General features: G+C 67.7%; 1 protein-coding gene across 1 annotated transcript in view; it reads left to right on the top strand.

The window, feature by feature from the left end:
- ASB13 (ankyrin repeat and SOCS box containing 13) overlaps positions 1-229 on the top strand; it is an 8,696-nt gene continuing 8,467 nt past the window's right edge. Inside the window, exon 1 of the mRNA XM_010023538.1 lies at positions 1-47. Coding sequence (XP_010021840.1) covers positions 5-47 — 43 coding nt within the window. The 5' untranslated portion in view covers positions 1-4. The remainder of the gene's footprint in view (positions 48-229) is intronic.

Here is a 229-nt window from a genome sequence, read left to right as displayed (position 1 = left end):
GGCCATGGAGAGCCCCGAGAGCAGCGAGTCCCTGCGGGGCGAGATCAGTGAGTGCGGGGCCGGGTCTGTGTGCGGGGAGGCCGGGATGGGGTCAGCGTCGGGGAGGGCAGGATGGGTGTGGGGTGGGCAGGATGGTCCTGGGGTGCACAGCGTGGTTTTGGGGTAGTCAGAGTGGTTTTGGGGTGGTCAGAGTGGTTCTGGGGTGGTCAGGGTGGTTCTGGGGTGGCCA

The sequence above is a fragment of the Nestor notabilis genome, unplaced genomic scaffold (genome assembly GCF_000696875.1).
Source record: "Nestor notabilis isolate BGI_N333 unplaced genomic scaffold, ASM69687v1 scaffold10360, whole genome shotgun sequence".
Taxonomy (NCBI): Eukaryota; Metazoa; Chordata; class Aves; order Psittaciformes; family Psittacidae; genus Nestor; species Nestor notabilis.
The sequence above is the reverse complement of the archived record's forward strand: the minus strand, read 5'-3'. Positions and strand labels throughout refer to the sequence as shown.